This window comes from Syngnathus floridae, chromosome 2, assembly GCF_059516105.1.
Source record: "Syngnathus floridae isolate MCC-2025c chromosome 2, RoL_Sflo_1.0, whole genome shotgun sequence".
Classification (NCBI taxonomy): Eukaryota; Metazoa; Chordata; class Actinopteri; order Syngnathiformes; family Syngnathidae; genus Syngnathus; species Syngnathus floridae.
The window spans coordinates 18,651,614-18,669,961 of record NC_142414.1 but is presented as its reverse complement, the minus strand read 5'-3'; the positions used below and the strand labels follow the sequence as shown (position 1 = coordinate 18,669,961).

The 18,348-nt window shown below is 40.1% G+C and overlaps 2 protein-coding genes across 2 annotated transcripts; both read left to right on the top strand.

Annotated features, from left to right (window-relative positions):
- The first annotated feature begins 1,330 nt into the window (after window positions 1-1,330).
- Window positions 1,331-3,617, top strand: pfdn4 (prefoldin subunit 4). Its single transcript, XM_088370064.1, has 4 exons — window positions 1,331-1,472; window positions 2,201-2,308; window positions 2,376-2,516; window positions 3,322-3,617. The coding sequence occupies exons 1-4, from the start codon at window positions 1,446-1,448 to the stop codon at window positions 3,451-3,453; spliced, it is 408 nt and encodes a 135-aa protein (XP_088226190.1). The 5' UTR covers window positions 1,331-1,445; the 3' UTR covers window positions 3,454-3,617.
- Window positions 3,618-12,154: 8,537 nt separating this feature from the next.
- LOC148402411 (putative N-acetyltransferase camello) lies at window positions 12,155-13,412 on the top strand. The gene is made up of 2 exons (XM_088368959.1): window positions 12,155-12,225; window positions 12,518-13,412. Exons 1-2 carry the CDS (start codon window positions 12,207-12,209, stop codon window positions 13,252-13,254), a joined length of 756 nt encoding a protein of 251 aa, XP_088225085.1. The 5' UTR covers window positions 12,155-12,206; the 3' UTR covers window positions 13,255-13,412.
- The last annotated feature ends 4,936 nt before the right edge of the window (window positions 13,413-18,348 follow it).

The following is an 18,348-nucleotide window of genomic DNA, read 5'->3' as shown; positions in this document are numbered from 1 at the left end:
TCAGCAAACATACAAATGCTGTGATTTGTGAAACCAGACTGACACGCACTTTATTTTAGTCATTTTTCCAGCCCCCAGTGCAGCGGTCCTGTTGTTGTTTTTTTAACTAAATCAAGGTTTTTGCCTCTTTATGACAATTCAGCCTCGGCGGCTCTGCACTCAGCTGAGTGACATTCCAGTTGTCTTTTTGTTTTATTTTATTAAGATTCCAGTTCCATTTAATCAAAACCGACATGAGGCTTAAAATATCGAATGTGACATTATTCCATTTCAAAGCAAAGATGTTTGTGACCTGTCAAGAGCGAGTATGGGCTCTTTTTGATCAGAGCTCATCAAAAAAGACAGAGCTCTGTGATTAGATCATTGTCCCGTTAAAGATTGCACAATGCCTCTCAATTCTGCAAACCTTTCACCATCCAAGACGACAGCTCATCAACCGATTTCTTCCTTTTATCAGTCTTCGTTTTTTTTAGCTGTCGAAATGTGTCGCGATTACGGGGACAAAAGTTCCTTTAGCGTTTGTTTTGTTTCTCTCAGAAGCCAACACTGACATCACTCAGTTACACTGTGGAAGAAAAACATGTTTTTTTTCTTTTTAAATGGACCTAAATGTGCTGTATTGATGGTAAGTGTTGGAATGCTTGAGCACAATGTACCAATTGTGGCGTGCACATTAAGGTGGGAGTTGGATTCCCCCAGTCTGGAGTGCGCTCTTTGTATCAGACGTGGTGGCAATGACACATGCCAATTACAACAATGCTCAAAAAAGTGTTTAATACACAATACATGTATTTAATGCACTTTTTTTCATGGCAAATGGAGTACGTGTGTGTGTCAAATAAGATTATTTTTTTTCAATACATAAAGAAATAATGGCTAAGAATGCTGCTGGGCTCATACAACGAAGCATCATGGAAAAGATTGGGCTCGATTTTTGGGGTGCTACTGTGTATAGCATGCACATTTAGAATGGATTCATGGTGTTCTTTCTTTACAGATGTTCAGTAAATATTTGAGGTTAGGGCGCGGTACTGTTTGCTGGAGATATAATGACAGTGGACTCATTTAATAACACCTCTGACATTTTTCATACATGTTTGTATCCAAATAGTGCCTGTCCACCCATTAAATGTGACATTGTCTGCCACTGCTTAGCCTCACTGGGTACATGGGTGTGCTGGAGCCTTTCCCAGCAGTTTACAACCCATGACCTTTGAACTGTATGGACTAACCTGTCAGATACCATACTGCCAAGTGTGAAATTAAAACTGTTCTAAACTGTGGGAAAATGCAAAATATGCCTCATGCAACAACAAAAATTTCTTGAAAGGTTGTGCCCACTTCTCTGTACGAGAGAAAAAAAAAAAGGTCTACCGCGGCGCATGGGGGCGCTGTTAGCTCCATCCTGACACTCGTTTCCCCACTGTTTCAACGAAGAACTGAAGATGGCTGCAACCATAAAATCAACAACCGTAAGTTGATTTTAAAAGAATATTTCTGGTTTCGAACATATACTACCGCTTTTGTATGGATGTGTGTTTAGTAAATTAAACTGTCGGTAGTATAAGAGCGCGCTTCCGAGGATTTTTGATCGCGGTCACACCCTCATTTCAATCATAGCAGCATGTGCTAAGTAGCAGCCAGCTACCTCGCCAGTCATTCTGCGTGATTATTCTGCGATTTATTAGTAATTAGTTGGATAGCATATTCGTTGCTCAAACGATCTCTCATTTTTTTAAATAAGCAGACAGACGAATGAACAAAATGACAATGCATTACGCTTGTTAAATCGTTCAGATTCGCCTATTATAGCGGTTGCAAAGTTTAATCTCGCTTCATTCTGTTCTCAGCTGGGTTGCGTGCCCTGTAGGTATCTGTAATTTCTGGGTTTTGGAGAAAAGTTAGCGTAATACCATGCCCGTGTCGTTTGAATTCATGAATGAAAGCATCAATAGGAACGAAAAACACAGCAGTAGAATAAAATCGTAGCAGTTCTACTAATTTATAAATTGAGGTGCTGCATTGTAGACTCCTAAAATACATACATTTTCTCAAGGATATGCGTGATTATCAAAATGGAGTCTTTATGCATGTTGAGACCTCCAGAATATTTCCCAATCACAGAATTACAGTTTATTATGCAAATTCAACAATACGTGTATCTTGTTTGACTTCACCAACCTGCATTTCTCACTCCTAGGGGGTCGAAGATGTCAATGTCACTTTTGAAGACCAGCAGAAGATCAATAAGTTCGCCAGGAGCACGAATCGAATGGCAGAACTAAACAAAGAAATTGAGGCAAAGAAGGTGAGGTTTGCTAATATTGTGACTTTGTCTGTGATTCCCACCACTGATGTGCTCTCTTGCCTTGCAGAAATCACTGCAGAATTTGGAGGACGCCAGCGACGACCTATTAATGTTTGACGATGACTCACTTTTGATCCCTTATCAAATTGGTGACGTTTTCATTAGTCACACGCAGGAAGAATCGCAAGAGATGCTGGAGGCTGCCAAGGTAGGTTCACTTCATATCTCCTATCACCACGCTATGCTTATCAAGTTGATGCATTGTATGAAATGATTTCCATTGATTGAATATAACTGTGATTTTTGATTGTGTTACGTTTTATGCTTTATTTTTTTACTCATGCAAAACAACATAAAGCAATGAATTATACCCGTGCAGGGTAAGAAACGATTTACTCTAATCCAAACCGAACCATGTGAATTCTCCCAGCCAATCAGTGAAGGGAGTTTATGGTTAAAAACCACACATCAATAAATTAGGATTAAACATGATGGAAGAAATGTACACAAATATAATGGTCAGCTCTTATTGACACTGTCGGACAGGTACTCATTTAAAAACAAAGGTATAACTTTGGATATAGTTTGTCGCTCCTCTGGTTTTTCACTCTCTTTATGTAGGTGACCAAAATGCAAGAGGCAACTCTCATTATGATACAGCGAAGTTGTACGCCACTGAAATTTTCCTTGGGTTCTACAGACTTGTCTTTCTTTATCTTGTTATGTACTGATTTTTTGTTTCAAGTCCAACATGGGTCACTTTCATCTATGGTCCTTGATCCGAAACACATCTCTCTGAACTGAGAGGTCGCATTTATCCGACTTTACGTAATTAAAAGGCAAAAGACGTCACCATTCTGCACCGTGGGACCGGGAATAACAACAGCCTTGGCAGACAATGGAGTGGAAAATAAGCAGTGAACTGGAAAACAAAAGCCACTGAATTTTTCTTTGGAACAGGCCTTTGAATCATCCACTGTGTGTAATTGTAAGTGGCTTGATTGTGTGAGCAGGAAGCATTGAAGCAGGAGGTTAAAGAGCTTGATGACCGAGTGTCAACCATCCAGCAACTGTTGTCGGATCTGAAGGTGCAGCTCTACGCCAAGTTCGGTAACAACATCAACTTGGAGGCGGATGAAAGCTGAGGCGAGACATTGTCAACACACCTCGTAAGGACTTTGATAGAACTTTCGACACACAAACAGAAGGTCCAGATGGACCCGACTTGTGATGTTATCGTGAAGAACCTCAAGGACAACAATCAACAATAGGGGGAAAAAATGAAATAAATAAATGCCATTCAAGTATATATTATTCAGTCTCTCTTTTTTTAAGGTTAATTTGTGGCAAATATTTTAAATCCAATGGTTTCAGGGATCAAATCTTGGCTCCAGCCTTCTGGTATAGATTTTGTATCTTCTTCCTGTGCTTGTGGGTGTTTACTACAAGTAGTCGGGCTTCCTCCCACTTTACATAAATATGCCTGTTATATTCATTTTAGATTCATAGATGACAAAGTGTTATCTATGTGTAAATATGTGCTTTGCGATTGACTGGCAACTTATCCAGGATTTAGCTCACCTCGCACAAAGCTGACTTGGCTCCATGAGGACAAGTGCAGTAGAAAATAAATGGTAATGATGAGGGTCAGTCGTGGGTAGGTAAGAAAAACAAAAATGTATCACAACTACAGTATTGTTCATGATAAGTGCCAGTTGAGTAATAAAATGGTTGAAGTAGACATCGCTGGTTGATCTGCTTGTGGATCGCACTTGAGTGGTCCCCTGCTGGTGCACTCTCCTGCTCCACATACAAATTCCTGATAAAGAACTACCTGTAATTAAGACCACACAGCATCTTTACACAGCACTTGTTAAAAGAAGAAGATGCATGGAAAAGACTGAACTTATTTCCCCTTCGGATCTTGTTTACTCTTACGTTGATGAGCTGAGTTGAAGCGCACTGGGAAAACTGCTTGTTTGGCATTTTTCCATGCAGTGGGACTATCCACTCGGAAACATTTAATGTTTGTTTTCATAGGATACTTGAGACGTAGTAGAAATGAAAATACAGATTAATTTATATTAAGTCAAGCACAATCCCCTTAGACACAGGTTATAATTGAGTTTTAAGATTAACCGAAATGATCAACTCAAGGTAGTCATCGGAGGTTTTTCTCATTAAATATATTGATATTCCCAATGTTTTGCAAGTGATGCTACTTGCAGTGACCCTCCACAGCGGGTCGCTGTTTCCCCAGCACTGAAAAACAAATGACCATGGCCAGCTAGAAGTTATGTCAGTCGGTCTCGCCGCACCAAAACACGTGATCAAAGAACCTTGAAGAAACTGGAATATGACAAAAGCGAGGCTTAAGTGGAGTCTTTTTGTACGTGCTCTTCACCTACCTCTCTTCTCCAATGTTGGCCCATCTACGTGATCTCCTCTGTGGCTCTACAGTGAAGAAACAATTGTGTTTGCCCTTTGCTCTTGCACGATTGTCCAAATGTCAGAACAGTCAAACATTTCCACGGAGGATGCTGCAGTTTCTTTATTCCATGCTGCACCTTTGATTTGCAAAAGTCAGCAGCCATAGTATCACTTCTCGAAGTAATACGTGTCGATTTGACCCGACTGGGCCTGAACCAATGTTTTTATTCTACCCCCCCAAAATGATTGTTTTATTTGTGCAAAACAACCCAAAGTTGGGTCAATTTGACCCACCTTCCTGGGCCAGTCCAATTTTTAAGACAGCAGTTTTAATTTTATCTTGGCCAAGGTGGTGTTTTGAGCATATAAATGTTGATCAAATTATATAATTACTTCTATGAATCAGGTTTTAAATGACACAAGAAACACTGGTTTCTGTAAACGCTTTGAATGAAACGGTGACCTGGGCCAGACATTTTACAGTGAAGTCAGATTATAAACTGGATTTATTGACTACTTGTGATCTGGTGACAGACATTTTAAAAGAAAGGCCAGGTCACGTAATGTGTACAGTAAGTGACATGGACAAGTGAAATTGCTGTTTTCTTTATATACTCCTGAAATGTAATTTCCCATGAGCAGTCTTAATAAAAGCAATATCTACTTTTACTTAAATACAGTGGGAACAGGGCAGAATGGATAGTTATTGTATATGCATTTTCCATTAGACCTCCATTAGCTGACGGTGTTGAAATTCTTTTAAAGCCTGTGACATTGTTTGGTTGAGAGCATTTTGTTTTTCAAAAATCAACCGTCCCAAATTTGATTTAATGTAGACGGAAATCAAGTGCAAAGTGTTTTTGTCAATCAAATCATTATTTCGGATGTAACATCCATAATGCACTCTTCATAAAAGCCTGACTGAGCAATGTTACAGAATGCAAAATGAGTTCAGCTATTTTCTATACAGAGGCTCTCATCCTCTTAAGGTCAAGGGTCAACTGGGACCTAGATAGGACTGGTCACTTATAAACCAGCAATCATTCACTCTCACATTCACACCTATAGACAATGTAGAGTCTTCACTGAACCTAACGTGCACGTTTTGGGGATCTGAGAGGAAGCCAGAATACCTGGAGAAAACCTACACAAGCATCCTGGTGATCCTGAAAGGGGGATCCTTCCATCTGTGGTCCCTTCTCAAGGTTTCTCATTTTCCCCTGGCAGGTTTTTTTTGAGTTTTTCCTTGCCCTTTTGGGAGCTTAAGATCAGGGGATGCTTTGAGAATAATTGTCAATTTTGGCTATGTGAAGCCCTTTGAGACTGTTTGTGATTTAGGGCTATACAAATAAACTTGACTTGACTTGACTTGACATCCGGACAACATGAAAACTCCACTCGGGAAGGAAATTCAAACCCATAACCTCAACTGAGACGCGGCCATGTTAAGCACACACCTTCGATTAGGTTACCAGAATGTGTTGTTCCTCTTCACGCATCACCGCACGAGTGTTTTTGGAAGACAAACTGCTTCTTGTTTACTGTGTTTATACTTATCCAAATAATTGAGTTGTATACAAACTTCAAATTGTGTTTTGAAATTAAATATAATATGCACCGTCTTGTAGGAAAAACAGCACCATACCGAGTCACCGCTTTGCAAATCTCAAACATTTTACAGCCACATTGCAGATGCTTTTACAATGCTGACTGGAAAATTTGATTTAAAAGAGAAAACAACTCATAATTCGTCCTTGTTATCCCGCGGTTGTAGCATACTATTAGGCCGTAAAAGTGAGTCCTTGTGTGAGAATGACGACGGCGCATGTTGTTGCAACATCAATTGAAGCTAATTGGCTGACAGCAGAGCTGAGTCGACGCGGCGCTAATATGACTGATCTGCTTTTTAAAATCTTTTCTAGAGCATAATCCTGCCGGGGTGAATGTAAAGTATTCATTCTTCTTTGGTAAATGCCGTCTGAGGAATATTGAGGCGCAACATGTGGACTTTTAGATTGGCTCGCTGGAGCCACCCAGAGGTCATCAGCTTTGCCGATGTGAACTGACCAAATGCTTGCGCATTATCATTAACATCAGCATCACTAAGAAAAGTTATGAGAGTTAACTTTTCCATCAAAACTCGAAAGTTTTGTAATTCATCCCTTTTCTATTACAGCCAGTTCAAAGGGAAGGCTATTGACTTGTGCATTTAGCTGGCTAATACTTTCAAACGTATTTGCAAGAACGTTCCAACATATTTGCGAGAACGTTCAAATGTATTTGAGAGAATGTTCGAACATACCTGTGATCATGTTCAAACTTATTTAAACATTTGAATGTACTAACTGGACCATTGGAAACTGTAATTTTGCATGTAGCTACATTTGAATTTTGTTGGACATGCCTGACATATGGAGTACGTTTTGTCAATGGCGTTTTCATTTACAATTCCACAAAACCTGAAATGCTACCAAACACCAGCCTTTAAAGCTGATGAATGAATCGGGTCTGTCCCTTTCGGTACCAAGCATTTGTGACAGACTTACAGTATCGTATTTTCCGGACGACAAGGCGCTCCTAAAAACCTAAAATTTTCTCAAAAGCCGACAGTGCGCCTTATAGTCCGGTGTGGCTTATATATGGATCAAATTCCTAAATTTAAACTAGCCTGAATCATTGTGTCATGAAATCAATCATAAGTGGCCCGCTGAAGACTATGAATCATGAATCAAAAAGACTATGGATCATTATTTTTTGATTATAAAGTAATTTGTTGCGTCTGAAGTTGAAATAAAAAAGATAAAATGGAGAATGATTTGATTTTGATTAAAAATCTGACATGATGCATTAATGGTGCGCCTTATAGTCCGGTGCGCCTTATATAAGGACAATTTTAAAATGGGCCATTCATTGAAGGTATGCCTTATAGTCCGGTGCGCCTTATAGTCCGGAAAATACGGTATATGGTTGGGAGGTTTACCCGAAGCCCTCTTAGTCAGGCGTCTTCTAGTTATTCTGCACTCTGAACACTCTCCTCAAAGTTGCTATGCTACAGTATGTCCAAAATTGTTTTTCTAATAAATTTAGCCACTGGTAATGATATTCATAGAATTTTTTACAATTTTTTTGTATAATGACTAACTTGCTTACTTGTGTTGTGGAAATGGAAATCCAATGTTACACATTATGCTGCACACACAGGGCAGGGGATGGGATTCTAAGAGAGCATTGTTGTGGGAATAAAAAATTTCCCTTGATTTCTACTTCTAGTCATTCATAAATGAAGATAAAGAAATCTTTAAATAAACCGCAGGCTGTTAGCTCGGGGAAAGCAGTGTTCCCAGGGCGCTTGCCCATCTTAATTGCAAACACACACACTCACACACAAGCTGACTTTGTCTTTGTTGTTGTACCGCTTAATGCTGCAGTAGCACGTGTCTTTGCAGTCTTGGCTGATCAACGTGATAGACAGTAATGAAATGAACGACATCCCTGCAAAGCGTCCAAGGAAGCAAAGGGACTCAACTCAATATTGTGAAACTAATAAAAGTCCCAAACATAATACTTCAAGTTACAACATTTGTGTGCCTTATAAATCTTAAATGATTGCAAACATCAGGTTTGTGTCCCACACTTTACCTTAAATCCTCAAAGTCTTTATGTCCTATCACTCAGATTGTCATGGTGAGCTTTGTGATCGAGCCTATGTGCAATAAGGGCAGGCTTGTGATTATTTAACAAACCCCCGTCGCCATCCCCACTGTCTCACTGCTTTTTAAGCAATTGGATTCCAGCCCATTTATATATGCCCTTATTTCATTACACAGTTCTACGTTCTGTTCATTTCTATTTGTGAAGGTAGCTATTATCACTAATAACTGGAGTGGAACGAATGAGCACCCTGTGGATTTTTTTTTCTCCTCTGGATAGTTTTTCTACTCGTCCAACGCACTTACGTTGTCCTAGACAGCGATTATTATGACTCACTCGGTAGAGAAGCAATAACAATTATGTGATCGTGAAATTGTGAGCTTGTACATAGGCCCCGGCATATCTAAGCGCACCATGGACTTTTTTTTTTTTTTTTTTTAACTCTGGATTATTTGCAGTTATTCTCTATTTTGCACCGTGACAGTTAAGAGCTTTTAGAAGGATCTCACGTTTATTGTGGTCAACATTTATGTCTTCCAATATAGCATTTATCCATTTTCAAAGCTGTTTATACTCATTAGGGTCACAAGGGAGCTGGAGCCTATCCCATCTGACTCTGGGTGAAAGGCCCACCATCTTTTTGATGTAAACATTAACGAGGATGTAGAAGATGAATTCTTGTGTATTGGTATTCTATACCATATCTCTGTTGACAAGATTTTCATCAACATCATTGACCCCCTGTTTTTTTAATTTGTATACCGTTAAAAAGATTTCAGTCAATCACAGTGATGTCACATTTTTATATGAATATGTATCCACACCCTCCTGGGGAAATGGCAACTACTACAACGAATAATATTTGTTTTTATTTTCTTGTTGATATAAAATACATAAAAACGTGTAACTAAAATAGTGCCCGATTATTGTAATGCCTTAATAAATGAAAAAAAAATTGTCAGAAGGAAATGACTGTATTTTCATTGCATGTTCACTGATGGACTGGTTTTAGAATGGTTCAAGGGTGCTGAATATCAAAGTGTCCCTTTTAGCCTATTTTTCTGTATGCAGGCCTTGGAGATATTTTTTTAGTACGTCAGTACATCCTCGCCTTAGCAGTTCCTCTGTATCTCTGTCCTGCCATAAGTCTCCCTGTCGCCAGTGTTCTGATTTATTCACTTGAATTTTAAACATATTCGCTAGCCTCTTGAGAGAGTGTGCATTTGCGTGCAATCCTCTTATTTCCAGGATGATGATTAGTTGAGCACTCACTTTGAGGTGAGATCGCGTCTCACTTTTGTCTGGGCACACCCTGAAGAATCACAGCTGTGCACAATTGTGACAAGGGAAAATTCTTCATCAAAGAAACTAACAAGATGTCAAGTCCTTCATACACAACACAAATGAAAAGTTAAAAAAAGCATGGGTGATCCAACTTCGTTTGGTTTGATGAGCACTCCCAGATAAAAGCATTCCATCAGTACTGAGCCACTTTATTGCACATGCAGAAATGCATTCATAAAATAATGGAAGACATTTGGACTAAATGGAAATTTGTGTGCTGTTTTTGCACGACACGTAAGCACTTTGGAGACACGTCAGGTTCAATTTCAAAGTTTTGAAGCGAGTGGGCAAGAGTTGAAGTTGTGTGGAGTGTGTTTAAATGATGCCTGCATATGAGGAGGAATTTAATGCTTTAGACTCTTAATGCGGCCATCGTGTGACAAGCATACCAAGCAGACCAGTTGTGTTTCCACAGCAACTGAATTGGTTTTGTGACAATGACCAATCAGCCCTCAAGTACTTCCGGCTCATTTCCAATAAAATAAATTAAAAATAGCTGTAAATACCTTCAAGTAGTTTGTTTGAAAGCGTGTTGGTTTCGTGGAATCATAGCCAGTGTGTGGTGTGTGTGGTGTGTGTGTGTGTGGTGTGTGTGTGTACGAGCGAGGGAGTGAGGAAAAGGGAAGACGTGTTCATGTGCAAACTCAAAACACTGGATAACGCCACCAATACGAAGTATTTTGGTTTTTTGCATCACATTTTCTGGCCACTCCACTTTGTTGAACTGGAAGCAAAATGCTGCATGGTTTGAAGGATATTTCCACATTTGTATTAAGTCACATTACTCCTTCAGTATTCTCATTAATTCATACTGATCCATGATCCCTGGTATCAGATGAATATGCCAAACATCATAGTGTATAATCCCCTTCCCCCCGCCCCCATACCATGATGCTTGCGCAACCGTGGTTCATGTCATCCGTGTTTTCAATTGCATCAGTGGCGTGCCAATAGGTCTTTTCAAGAAATATAGCGTGAATGTGAAATGAGTGTAATGCTAGTTCACAGGTCAAGGTGAAGTAGCGAAATCGAATTGGAACATAAAATAACCACACCGTCACCCCGAATTGGAAAAATAGTGGTGAAAATGGATGAATGGAAAATAACCACTAGCATTCTAGGAAAATATTGATTGCATTCTGAAATGCCATAACAAGAAACTTCCACCAATGATCTTTAGAGTTAGTTATATAATGCAAGTTGGTTTAATTTAGAATGGCATGCAGTAGTAGAGGAGGGAGCACAGCGAATGCGACATTTCTGAGAGCAGGTATGAGTGTGTGAGTGTTCCTGTCAAATCACACGAGCATCTCTGAAGCTGCACCCTTGAGGAGGCGTCTCCGTAAATGGGATGCACCTCTGAAAGCTTCGTGGAAATTTCCTGTTTGCATCATAACATGCCCTCAACCTGACCTTAATACCACAATGCTAGGTGGCTGCATGTTACCATGACAAGTCACATATTTGAATTTGATCCCCTCATGATGTTAAATTTATCTGGCATTAGAATTTTAAATGAGGCATAACTGCAGTAACTGTAGACTAGTATTAAATAAGCAATACTTGTATTAAATGTCCATCACAAATATATTTGATGGGCTAGAATTTGTGCAACTTTGTCTATTTCTGTTTCTACAGTGACAAAAACTTTTTGCCTTTTGTGAGCTTGTTTTAAAGGCAATGAGAGGAGCCGCTTCCATTGGCCGGGAAGCAGATTTTCTTTAACGGTGCAAACGAGCGCTTTAAAATGTGGATATCATGCACGTTATACGTTCACAAATTGAGCACTTTGCCACTTTGATATCATTTCAGTCGACAGTAAGTGACAACACAAGATAAAATGGCCACCCCGAGAGACAAGAAGGGGGGGGATTTTTCTGCTTCATTCATATTCCACAAATCCCACATTGATCAGATTATCATATTTAGACTAGTAGGGGCGCAAAGAAATAATTAAGAACATTTTTGACTTGACTTTAATCGCAGTTGTTGAGAGGGGCGCTTTATCAGAAGACATGGACCCTGCCACCATGTTTGTCACCATATAAACTTTGCTTTCACGATAATATGTTTAAAGGCAGTGCGGGGGAGGACATGGCTGTAGCTAATATTATTTCTCGGAGGAAAAAAGCACGAACACACTGAATGCACATCAGGCTTTAATTTAATCGGGATTTGTGCTCATCCTCCTTGACTGCAGAGTTCGTCAGCTGAGATAATTAACTTTGGAAAGACATCCCATCATCCAAACACTGTGATCTATTTGATTTGAAGCGTGTCCACTCAGGCAGCCGTTTCATTTGATGATCTCAATGTGTGTTTGTGTTTGGAGGGAGGTGTTAAAGGGATTTGTTCAGAGTAATTTGCATCCCCTCTGTGATTGGCTGATTAGACGTAGCTTAAGTTTTGGGGCCAGCACAGTGTCGAGAAGTTCATAGTGCACAAAAAACGTAGGAGGAGGAGAATAGTCATCATGGCCCAGAAAAACAACCGTAAGTTAGGATGATTTTTCTTTAATTAGCTGATTAGTTCAGGAATAGTTGTCACATTCTGTGAGGTGTTTGTGGTTTTGTTATTCTCATCCAAAGATTTCTATGGTAACCTTTGTGATCCTGATTTGAGTTGTGCTTATTATATTTGCTCTTTGCATCCATTTGGTACAGAAACTGCCTTAGTAAAACAAGAACACCGTTCTTAGCTTCCATATCAGAAAATCCAGCAAGAATGTTAAAGCTGCACATAGATTAGCCTCGCTGAGCTCTTTCTCCTGCTTCCTTCATTCAGTCCAGCTCAACATCAGGGAATACCGGCCCTCTGATCAACGTGTGGTCACAGAGTTGTTTTGTGACGGCGTTCGTGAGAACATATACCCGGCCTTCTTCAAGTCCATGAGCCACCCGGACCACGTGGGTGTGGCACTGAGCATCTCTATGGCCGGCTACGTTCTCGGCGGCAGCTCCTACTTCCAGGCACTGCTCTTCGGCGCAGCATGGGCAGGGGTCATCTACTTCTGTTGCCACGAGATCTACGAGGGCTACATGCTAAGAAGGTTGAGCGCAGATATGGCTGATATCCAAGCCAACTATCTGGACAACCCAAATAATGGCTTCTGGGTGGCGGAGGCGGGAGACGGAGAACTGTCCCGGGTGGTGGGCATGGTGGTGGTGACCGGGAGAAGGGAAACCGAAGAAGAGCATCATGACATCCTGAACGGCAGATTGGGGACAGGATCATCGGCCGATGGGAGCGGCGATAGCGGAGAGATGTCCTTCTTAGGTGTGGCGTTCCCGTGGCGTCGCAGGAAGGTGGGCTCCCAGCTTACCCAGCGGGCATTGGACTTCTGCAAAGAACGGGGCTTCGCTCGTCTTTTGCTGGATGTCAGCTCGCCGCAGACAGGGGCTATCTCCCTCCTCCGAAAGAGCGGCTTTATTCCGACGTCGTCGCACAACACCACGCACTCCAATCGCTGGATCGCCAAACTGGCCAGAATCAGTGTGACACGCATGGAGAAATTCCTCTGAAAGACTCCAAGACCTCTTCCAACCTGGACTGTGAAGCGCATATTTTCCACTTACATAATGCAAAATAATTTGTAGCTCCACTCAAATAGATGTCAACCCAACTTCAATACCGGGGTGTGTCATCCACTTGACCAAATAAATACCTATCCTCAAATAAATGCCTCCTTTTGTCTCGTCAAGAAAGAAAAAAAAAGCTGTAATTACATTTGGTGACCTTTGATGTCACAAACAGATAAGATTATATGTGTGATGCTGCAGTTAACCAAAGAGTTGAAAGGGACAAATGGTTTCAGTGTATTGTGTTGTGCCGTTTGAGGAAAATGTTTGGGCTCAGAAAAAAAAAAAAAAAAAAACAGAAGCGCTATCTGATGTCCATTGACAAAAAGAGAGAGTGCCTCCCTTGTGGCGGAGTGAGTTAGCAAGGAGTTGGTGTTAAATTGAGTTTAGTCCATGTGGGACAAACACAAGTAGTCGAGTAGTGCCCAGAAAAATGATGAGAAGCAGTTGAAGAGGTTTTGATATCAAAGCAACATTATTTTCATTGCAGGTTCCAGAACGGCCTGGTACTTTTATCTCTACCTGTCTATCACAGATTTTACGAGTGGACGAGTCTCAGCCGCTGGTTTTGCTGCGATTCAAAAACAAGATTGTAATTGCACAATGTGGCGATGTCGCAAATTCTAGCCCATGAAATGCAGAAAATGTTTCACACAGATGAAAAAGGATTTCATGAGTCTTTTCACAGCAGTCGTGCAGATTTACAGTTCATGTTCAACATGGATGGTATAAATGGCGGTTTAAAGAGTATTTGCACTTTTCCTGGCAGGCATTAGCAAAAGTTTAAATGGTATTGCGTAACATTATTACATACTTTATGGTCATTGAAGCATTGATTACCTCATTCACTGCCACCCCAGTTAAAATAGATCTTTGACATCCATGGTAGTGAATGAGTTAAATAGCTCACCTAATCATTTGTTCAAAATTTACAGAGCCAAATACTATACGTGGATGATGGCATTGGAATATTCTTTGTCATCATGTTTGCGCGTTTTCCAAACTGTTTTTTTTTTTTTACCCTAGAAGTTTGTGTTCAATTGAATTAATGTCCGCCTGCAACATACTATGGACAATAAATAGCGCCCGTGTTGCGGTCTAGCTATTGTTCTTGGGTGTGCTCAAATATGTGAGAAGTTGAGTCATTTGGAGGTGGGGAGAACTTTGTGTTAAGCCGCTTTCCAGGGAGAAGTTGAATCCGTCTACCTCAGAGGAATTAATGCCAGCCGTCTTCTAAGACCTCACAACTCTTTGCTTAAAATACCAATGAAAAATGCAATAGTGTCAGGACACTGGGAGATTTCAAATTCTTTGGAGCTGAAAGAGTGTGGCATACAAAGAGGATAAAGAACGGAGTATAACGCATTGCATTCAGGCCGGCACGGTAAAAATACTGAGATTAGAACTAATGACAAACAAAAGAATAACAGAGGAGCGTTTCCATTTGTGTGCAGGCGCAACTTCATTTGTTATCATGTCGCATGATTGCAGGGCATGTGTTGTATTGTGTTGATTGAAGTTGCATAGTATAAAATGTATCTTTCAAATCATCTAATGCCTGAACTCGGTCCCAATCAGCACTCAAACCAAACAAAGAAAATAACATGGAACGAAAATCAAATGCATTGAGTTTGCACGAAGCACAGAATCCATGATGGCTGCTGGTGGGTCTCCACAGTGGGACATCTTTGAGTTTTGACATCTCCGGCTGTTTTTGTTTGTACTCTGTTTTTTGTTGGATTTTATTCATTTGAAAACTGCCCACTGTTGCTGTACTATCGGCTAAAAAATGTTTGTCCCCCTCTGCGCTTTTTTTTTTTTCCACGTTTATTGCTCAGGATTTGACTTGCATCAGTGTGAAGGCTTTTGAAATGGAAATAAGAGCTGGTACTACAAGAGGGGCATAAAGGGCGAGGCCGACCAGCGACTGCTGATGAGGATCAACTTTTTGGGAATGAACACGCATGTTGGCAGCAGCTGCGAGCATCCCATGCTCACCTTCCTGCGGGAATGGAATGAGTTGGGTTTTTAATTATCAAACTATGATTTCTAAATGAGTTTTTTGTGTGTGTCAAAACTAATAATCACTGAAGACAGTGACGAGCCTGGGGAGATTCCAACATGCTGGTGAAGAGACAGACTGTTCTCTCTTCAAAGCTCTCAGAGATTACTAACCTTCACTCTGCAGTATAAAATGCGAATAAAAACACTGGCGAGACAATTAAATGACACGGTGGCATCGAGGTCTTTATAATTATTGTTGACGGCATGAGCAGAACTAATTGTTTTTCAAACCAAATATATAATAGTCTGCAAAGGATTGACCTTTTTAACATAAATTCCGAATATATAGTCTATAAAATAGCATATGAGAGTGGAAGATGTCAGACAGGGCTAATACTGCATTAGGGGCAGGCAGAGCAGTGCCCCACCAAATCCACTGATAGTGGTGGAGTTCTTCCTTTGCAATACAGTGAACATGGAAGCTGGTTGGCCAACGCTTTGTTCTGATTTTTTAAAAAAATTGAATAAAATTCTCATAGTAAAAAGGAAAATGGAATAATCCGTTACATCGTCTAAAACACTTCAACTAATTTTCACATTGATTGTCTACATGTGCTCTGGTCCACTGCAGGTTTTAGTTCCAGGGTCACATGTTCATATGTTGAGACACTAAACCTCAGAGCAGTTTTAAAAAATCAAGTCAATCAAAGTGTTTTGATAATAACAATTATCACCAAAATCATGCAAAAAGGTTCATTTAAAGCTTGATGTATGTTTTCTGTCATATAGGTTATGTAAGGTCACAACAACTTTATTTTGTGCAGAGATGATTGAAATTCCACTTGGGGAACAATTTCTCCAAATCTGGAATGGCCCACTGTGTGTACGACTGGAGTTTATTTTTTCTTCTTCTGACAGAATACGATAGTGGCACACATCAGCCGTGATTTGTAATGAAGAACTGAATGATCAAAAGAGCGCAGGCAGGAAGCCAGAAGATGCTCTCATCAGGGATCATTGTTGGCGCTTTGTCATTCATGCCGAGTCGGCTCAACGTTTCTCTCTTATGTTGCCTTCTTGTCAACACGACTCAGCGACTTCCCTCACCTCGTACTCGCAATCACGCTGAGGGACCAAAACCACCATCACTCATTTGACCTCTTTGGGGTTTGCTGCTGTTTAGATGCTTAGTGAGCGTTCCAGAATAAAATCACTGTTTTAGTCAAGACTGTTACGGAATGAGTTGAGAGAAGGTCACAAATATGTGGGAAATCTTGGATCAATACCAAAGTGTAGGACAACATTCTTCATGTGGGGTTTTAAATTTTGCCATTAAAATCTCTGTAGTCTTTCAATTTTGAAATGAAAAAAACATTTACTGGTTCTCCTTTAACAGATAGAGAGATGGCTTAATACATATAACACGTAGCCGCAGGGTCACTCAGCTATTTTTCACTTTCAAATCTATTCAACGGGCTGGATTTAACCATCAAACTGGATGTTTGACACCCTGCGTATAGAGCACTGTGATTTGTTTTTCCAATTTAAACATCATTGCTATGGACAGGAAATGTTTTTGCTATGATTGTTTTTTTGCCCTGGAGTGAGGCGAGATTCAAAACGTGGACATTAACAAACAAAGTTTAAAAAGCCAACATTCATGAAAAGGAGCTATCTATCTTTTGGCTAGGAGTAATTTTCTCAAGATGAAAAGTTGTTATCTACCCTTTTCCTCCCTCTCAAAGAGCCACTTGGGTCTGAACATTCTGTAATATATTTTTCTACACCTAAGACTTTTCATCATTTTTTTTGCACATTCAAATGTGTTGTTGAATTTCTTAGTGCCATCTCAAGATGTTGATTCCCCCCCCATTCCTGCTCTCTCACATAATTAGTCGTGGAAAAAGTTTGTTTTCCTGTGCAGTGGACCCTCTCTAGTCATGGAGGATGGGACTGGGTTGACCCGTGAATAGAGAAATCCACGTCGAAGTGATGGCTATTGAAATGCATAAGGGTGCATGGGACGTTTTGAAAAAAAATAAAATAAAAATAAATAAAATAATCTGTTAAAAATCCCAATTTACAAGTCACCAACTACCTCACAATGATTGCCTCACCCCATCTGCAGTTGAGTAAACAAGCCAGCCTCTAATTTTCGGACATATGCTGATGCTGTATGCTGTCATTTGAATATCTTTTTATAATAGTATTATTTCAAGAGCTTACAATCTGCCTGCGTCTGTCACAAGGTTTAAAACACTTCTTTGTGTGCTAATCATGAGTCACGCGCTGCCTGTGACCTCACGCAGCCATCTAATGAGTTAAAGTTCAAGTGGCGTTCAGCAAGCCGATCACGTGGAGGAACTGCTGCTGGCCGCAAGGCAACACAATGGCTGCTTTGACACTATGCAAAGGCACAATCCAAATTGTTGTCAAGTGACGTCAACTTTACCCTAATATTAATTTAACTTCAATCAGCACAAATTAGATTTTAATTTGGAAAAAAAATAGCCATACAAAAACCACACAGTCTCTAGAAACGCTGACTTGGCTATTTAGCCCAACAGTTGTCTGACCCATAACAAAAGCCAGACAACAGAAACTCCCTTCAACAAAAAAGAAAAGGAAACAAACATCAATAACTGACACTGGAAGAAGAACAGAAGATTTGTTCTGAGAATATGAAATGGAAAGCAATGCCTGTGAAAAAAGATTTCAAGATTTAATCCTAATTTGAAACCTTAAATCGAGTTTGAAACCCTACTTTGAGTCTATTTGAGTCAATATTTAGGGCTTATTAAAAAAGTAGTGTATTAATAAGACAAGTGATACAAAATAAATAAACGACATTTGTAAAATAATCGAATAACAGACACCAAGAGATAAAAAAATACCTGGCCCGACCCAGATGTTGGTTCATTTTTGTGTGCATGCCAAACTCTACTTCCTGTTTCTTTTCTAGCTCAGCGATTCCTCTTACATTCACCTCCACCTTAATGCCGTCATTTTCAATCAAAGTCATTTACGCACTTG